The 6,000-nt window shown below is 37.6% G+C and overlaps 1 protein-coding gene across 10 annotated transcripts in view; it reads left to right on the forward strand.

Annotated features, from left to right (window-relative positions):
• LOC127445512 (oxysterol-binding protein 1-like) overlaps nucleotides 1-5,553 on the forward strand; it is a 36,141-nt gene extending 30,588 nt beyond the window's left edge. For all 10 annotated transcript variants that reach the window (XM_051705647.1, XM_051705651.1, XM_051705653.1 and 7 more), the window contains one exon: nucleotides 3,288-5,553. In XM_051705647.1, the coding sequence (XP_051561607.1) occupies nucleotides 3,288-3,430 (143 nt within the window). In that variant the 3' untranslated portion in view covers nucleotides 3,431-5,553. The remainder of the gene's footprint in view (nucleotides 1-3,287) is intronic.
• The last annotated feature ends 447 nt before the right edge of the window (nucleotides 5,554-6,000 follow it).

The following is a 6,000-nucleotide window of genomic DNA, read 5'->3' on the forward strand; positions in this document are numbered from 1 at the left end:
TAAATACCATTACTGAGCTAAAATTACTCAGCGTGATACAAGATTTTGGTCATACCTCCCACCCTTTTTGTGGGGTCACACTTTAGTTGTGTATTTGGCCTCTTGTCATACTTATGTGAGCCAGTGGAAGAGACTCTTATTGTCTTACTGTCTGCTCTGTCTCACTGTAGCAGAGGGGCCTTATGGATCTTCAGTCAAAAGCAAGTAACATCCAAGTAAAAATCCTTCTAGCCCCTCCATCTCTCGCCTCTACCGATATTTGTTTTCCCTTCACCTGTCTAGACCATGTGTTTTTTTAGTTCCTGTTTTATCTACCAGCTGTTTAGATATAGAGTGGGATGTGTAGAATTAGGATTTTGTAGGTACTAATAATGGCCAAAATATACTTTGGTTTTCTGCGTGCTGGTACATCTCGTGAACAGTGCGCATGAGGCGTATTTCATCACACATAGACTGTCCGTGTGCAGCGCGGTGTTTCCAGATGCACGAGCAGTCGGCATCTGTGCGCATCGTCTGCACATGTGCCTGCTGTTGTATCACAAATCAGTTGCTCATGGTCAAAATAGTATACTTTTTAAGACCAGAATTCTCGAACTTGCGCAAGACATAACGGCACATGGAAAAACTAAGTATACACTAGCCTTAACAGGTAAGATGTGATAACACCTGTTATTTAAAAGTGAATTGTGTAATTCTTTCAATATTAAAATAGTTTCTTGTATTTCTATGTAACATGCAGAAACAACTAAGTAAACCATTTGTAAGATGATTCCCCAAAAAGTGTAAACACTGTGGCGCTATCATAACATTGATCTGTTTTAAGCATTCTGAACGCCCGACACAGCAACACTGACTCAAACAATGGTGTGAATTTGCCATGGGACTATCTGTTTGTTTGGGAAACCTGTTTGAAAACAGTTGATAATTTTGCAATTGCGTTTGGTGAGGCTAGTGCTGCAGAAATTACACATTTCACCTGTAACCAGTTATGAGATGTTGTGGCCAATGCTCTTTAGTCTACGTTTGTCTAGTGAGCTTCTGATGTAAAGGACTGACTATATCGGACACTTTTTATCTAGTTTCGTTCTTCTACTTTTTTTTTTTTTACTGAAAAATAGTCTTCTTTTTTGGGAAAGACCATAAAGGCTGTAGTGCGCAACAGTCGGGTTCTAGAAGTAAAAATCCCTTACATTTTTTCCATTGGGGAATTGATTATTTAAGCTTCACTACGTAGTTTTGTGCTCTCTAGCAACCGACATCTGTGGGTGTAGCTTAAAATTGCAAGCAATTTGCTGAAGAACCTTTTACGTCAGTCGTGTTTCGGCACTGCTGTTCTGGTGGATGAATTTCATGGTTTGAGGTTACTTAGACATCGCCTGTGTATGATCATAACTGGGAGATATTCAGAGACTCAGAGTCATAACGTGCTATTTTCATGTTGATATTATTGTTATACGATTAAACACTTAAAAATGAAATATTTCTTGCTTTGATAAAGATAAACAATCACTCTTATTTACACATTTTGAATTAATTAATTTTACACAACGCTTTTCTGACACTACACTCAAAGCGCTTTTACAGAGAGAACATGGGACACTCCTCATTCACTACCAGTTACTAGTATTATTTTAATATAACAATTCAAGTGTTTTATCTACTATTAATGTTTGTATTGTACTACACTTATCAATTTAAGAGGTGAAACTTGTGATATGGCTGATATGAGTTCAATGGAAGACTTTATTATTTTTATATTATATTGTACAGCCTTAGATGAAAATGCAAGTGAACCGTAATACTACAATAATATGGCTATGCAATGCACACAATAACACAGTAAACTAAAAACATAAAACAAGGATTCAATAATGATGGGGATAAAATATACTTTATTAAACATAACGATTGCAAGAAGTCAATTTCAGAATTCATACATATTAGTAAACAATGTCACAGTAACTTCCCCCGACAACGTAGATACATCGCGATTGGTTAAAACACGAGTGATTTTCAATTCATAAAAGGATGACAACCCATATAAGCTTCAACAACCCAAACAGAAAACATATCCAAGCATTATAGCAGGTAAACAACTTTGCCAACCGGATAACAGATATACATCCATCCAGACTGCAGCGACGCTGTCCTGAACTGTGTGAGTTTGACTGAACTGAAGTGAAGAGCATAGTTTCTCCTACCGGAACATGTGACAGCCGGTGGTTCTTTCCTATGTTTATGGGCATGCTGTATTGAAGCAAGGATGAATGACATAAGCCAGTGATTTTGTTCCAAATCCGACCCGACAGCTCAAAATACAAATAATTTGTATGATTATTATTTTTATGAAAACATTTGTTTTGAATGCTGATTGTTTGTGGACTCAATCAATAATGGCAATTTGTTCATTATTAAACAAAAAAAAATCATATGTAGTGCAGCTTTAAAGGAATATGCTGGGTTCAGTACAAGTTATTTGTGGCATAATGTTGTCAGTTCATTTTTGTGGAAATCCATATTATGCTTCAAATGCTGTTGATTGAGCTGAACTTGTTTTGAACCCAGATTATTCCTTTAGTGATAACTTAAAAACCCATAAATCAGACCTACCGAGAGCTCTGATGTTGTTAATCGATGGTATATATGCTTTCCTATAAAGCCATCATTCAACTTCCACCAATCCAAATCAACCAATCAGAGAATTGCAGCCAACAAAGTGCACCAAAAGAGCTCTACAGCAGCTGCCCACTCCCATGATGAACTGTGAATGATGCAATCGAGTCAGTGTCCCTAAGCTCTCTAGCTACCTATAAATTTGAATACATATGAATATTTTGCTATGTACTTTAATTACACTTTAGTTTTTATACTTCTAATACAGTTTTACTTTTTTCCATCTTTTTAATTCGATTACATCATTCACAATGCTTCATGGAGTTGTAGTTTATTCCCTCATTAAAAAGTGTTTTGTCTTTTTGTCCAATTTTCAAATATCTTTTTGCTTCAAATCAAAGTTTGTAATGTTATGATTCACCTCGGAGCTGATTGGTTTGGTTCATGAATTAAAACTCTTTTATGAAGGATTTTATGAAATCCCTATGGAAAAAAATGAATGGCAAAAACACTTATGGAACTAAAATTCCTGAAAAAGTGCCCGGGCACTGTTGCGCTCCATTGCTTTTAGCCCGAAATTATACCAGAGTTACTTGCTCCCTCATGTTCCAGCTATTCTTTTTAACTAAGTGGTTGTTTGCTTTTGTGTGTACATGTTTGTTTTGTTCAACCAGGTACTCACCAGGACAACTACCAGGCGATGTGGTTCGAGCGGCGTGTCGATCCGGTGACTGGAGAGCCCACACACATCTACAAAGGGGGATACTGGGAGACAAAGGAGCAGGGCAACTGGGACTGCTGTCCGGATATCTTCTGATCTGAATCATGCACACATCCCGCTCTGCCAGTAGGGTGCACTAAACCACCAGATGCCCCACCACTCCTCCTCCCAGAAAAACAAAACAAATAGAAGCTCAGTCAGCCGCCCACTTCTCTTTTCTGTACTGTAGTATAAAGATGAACTTTAACACATCATTCTCTCTCGACACCACCATTACTCTACTCTGAAATTGAGGGACTCCAAAATGGTTCGAGAAGATTCTCTCATCTCCATCTACTCTTTCTATTAAGGCCTATAGGGTTCATGGGTCAGTACATGCTAGCACTAGTACAACATATTCTTCACCCCACCGATCAGCCCCGTCTGAATCCTTCACTCCATGCATCTTCCACAGGCTGTGGACAAGACCTTCTTCAAACATCAGGGAGTGGGGTGATTTTGCAAATGAAGGGATATGGAGGCATGTTTGCTGGTGTGTGTGAGTTAGAGAATGTGTGAGTGACTTTAGAGAAGCGCTGTAGTGTTCTTTTTGTCATTGCGTGTGTGTGTGTGTGTGTGTGTGAGAGAGGGATATCTAGCAGTTTCAGCAGGGTGTATTTGTCCGCCTTAGTTTGTGGATTTTGAAGGGATAGTTCACCCAAAAAAGAAAATTCGGACTTTATTTGTCTATATGCTGTTATTTTTTTCATGGAACACAAAAGGAGAATTTTTGAAGAATCTTTGCAAAATGCTTTTCCATTCAATGACAGTTTATAGTAACCACGGCTTTCAAGTTGTTAAAAAGAGAAAAAAACACATTAAAGTACTCTGATGCTATATTCCAAGTCTTCTGAAGCTGTACGATAGCTTTGTGTGAGGAACAAAGTCATTATTCAGTGAAAAACATCCCTTAAATAACATTTTTCATCCCACATAGTCATAGTGGCGCATCTTATTAGGTTACGAAACAAGCGACAAGTTGGCGTCAGTTGCGTCAAAACATGGCGTAACGCATTGACATGCCATTTTTGAACCTAAACGCAAATTAATTTTCAGAACTTTGGCGAAGGGGAAATTTTTATGTGAAAACAACTTAAATTTTGGTCCACTCATCACACAAGGCTATTGTATGGCTTCAGAAGACTTGAAATATAGCGCACAAGTCGTATGGACTACTTTTATGGTGCTTTAGTGGTGCTTCTCTGTCTTTTTGGGAGTCAAATATAAGTAAAATAGCTGGATAAAGATTTTTCAAAACAAAATTTTTTTTGCAGAACACAGCTTTGAAACGACATGAGGGTGAGTAAATAATGACAATTTTTATTTTTCAATGAACTATCCCTTTAATTCCAGCTACATCTGGATAGTCCTCTCTGTCCCTTCTGCTTCCGATGCGTCCAATATCATCCTGATCTCTTACTAACACCGGCTAAAAACACTCAAAATGATTAACTCCTGTCCACCTCTTTGTCATCCAGACCAGCATATCTCACTCAACCTGGACTCACAAGGGATCAAATCACTCTTTTTATAGGAGCCACGTAAAAACAGGCGCTAATGTAGCCAGAGAAAAAATTATGAATGATTATTGGCTTAATGGAGACCATCAGTAAGAAATCTATGGAAACTTGAGGCGTACAAATGTGTGAATGTGAGTGTGTGTTTGAATGCGAAGGATCAAGGGAGGACTCTAAGACCAGTCAGTGTATGTATGTGTGTGTGTGTGTGTGTGTGTGTGTGTGTGTGCATATGTGTATGTTCATGAGTGATGTATTTGGGGTTTGTTGTATATTCCAGTGAAACTAAAAATCAAACATTTTATTTTCAAGTGTACTTAAGACACATGCGTGGGGAAAAAACAATACAGCAATGCAAAAACATTGCAAATATTTGTGTATATATCAAATAATGAAGTGAAAATATTCATACTATTAATAACAATTCTAATGCTGACAGCTAGAGGTATAATTATGATGGTAATTTTGAAGTCTTTTTATCTTTATTTTTTTTTTCTTTCCATGGTGTATGCTTTATATGAGAAGCAAAAAACGGCTGTGTTTTACTCCCCATATCAAAATTCATTTTTGCCTATGGATCCTAATTAATGGAAATTTTATATATATATATATATATATATATATATATATATATACACAAACCAATCAGCCACAACATTAAAATCACCTGTCTAATATTGTGTAGGTCCCCCTCGTGCCACCAAAACAGCGCCAACCCCCATCTCAGAATAACATTCTGATATTATATTCTTCTCAGCACAATTGTACAGAGTGGTTATCTGAGTTACCATAGACTTTGTCAGTTGGAACCAGTCTGGCCATTCTCTATTGACCTCTCTCATCAACAAGGTGTTTCCATCCACAGAACTGCTGCTCATTGTTTTTTTGTTTTGTTTTTGGCACCATTCTGAGTAAATTCTAGAGACTGTTGTGTGTGAAAATCCCAGGAGATCAGCAGTTACAGAAATACTCAAACCAGCCCATCTGTCACCAACAATCATCCATGCAATTATGTAATCAGCCAATTGTGTGGCAGCAGTGCAGTGCATAAAATCATGCAGATACGGGTCAGGAGCTTCAGTTAATGTTCACATCAACCATCAGAATGGG

The sequence above is a fragment of the Myxocyprinus asiaticus genome, chromosome 8, assembly GCF_019703515.2.
Source record: "Myxocyprinus asiaticus isolate MX2 ecotype Aquarium Trade chromosome 8, UBuf_Myxa_2, whole genome shotgun sequence".
Lineage (NCBI taxonomy): Eukaryota > Metazoa > Chordata > Actinopteri > Cypriniformes > Catostomidae > Myxocyprinus > Myxocyprinus asiaticus.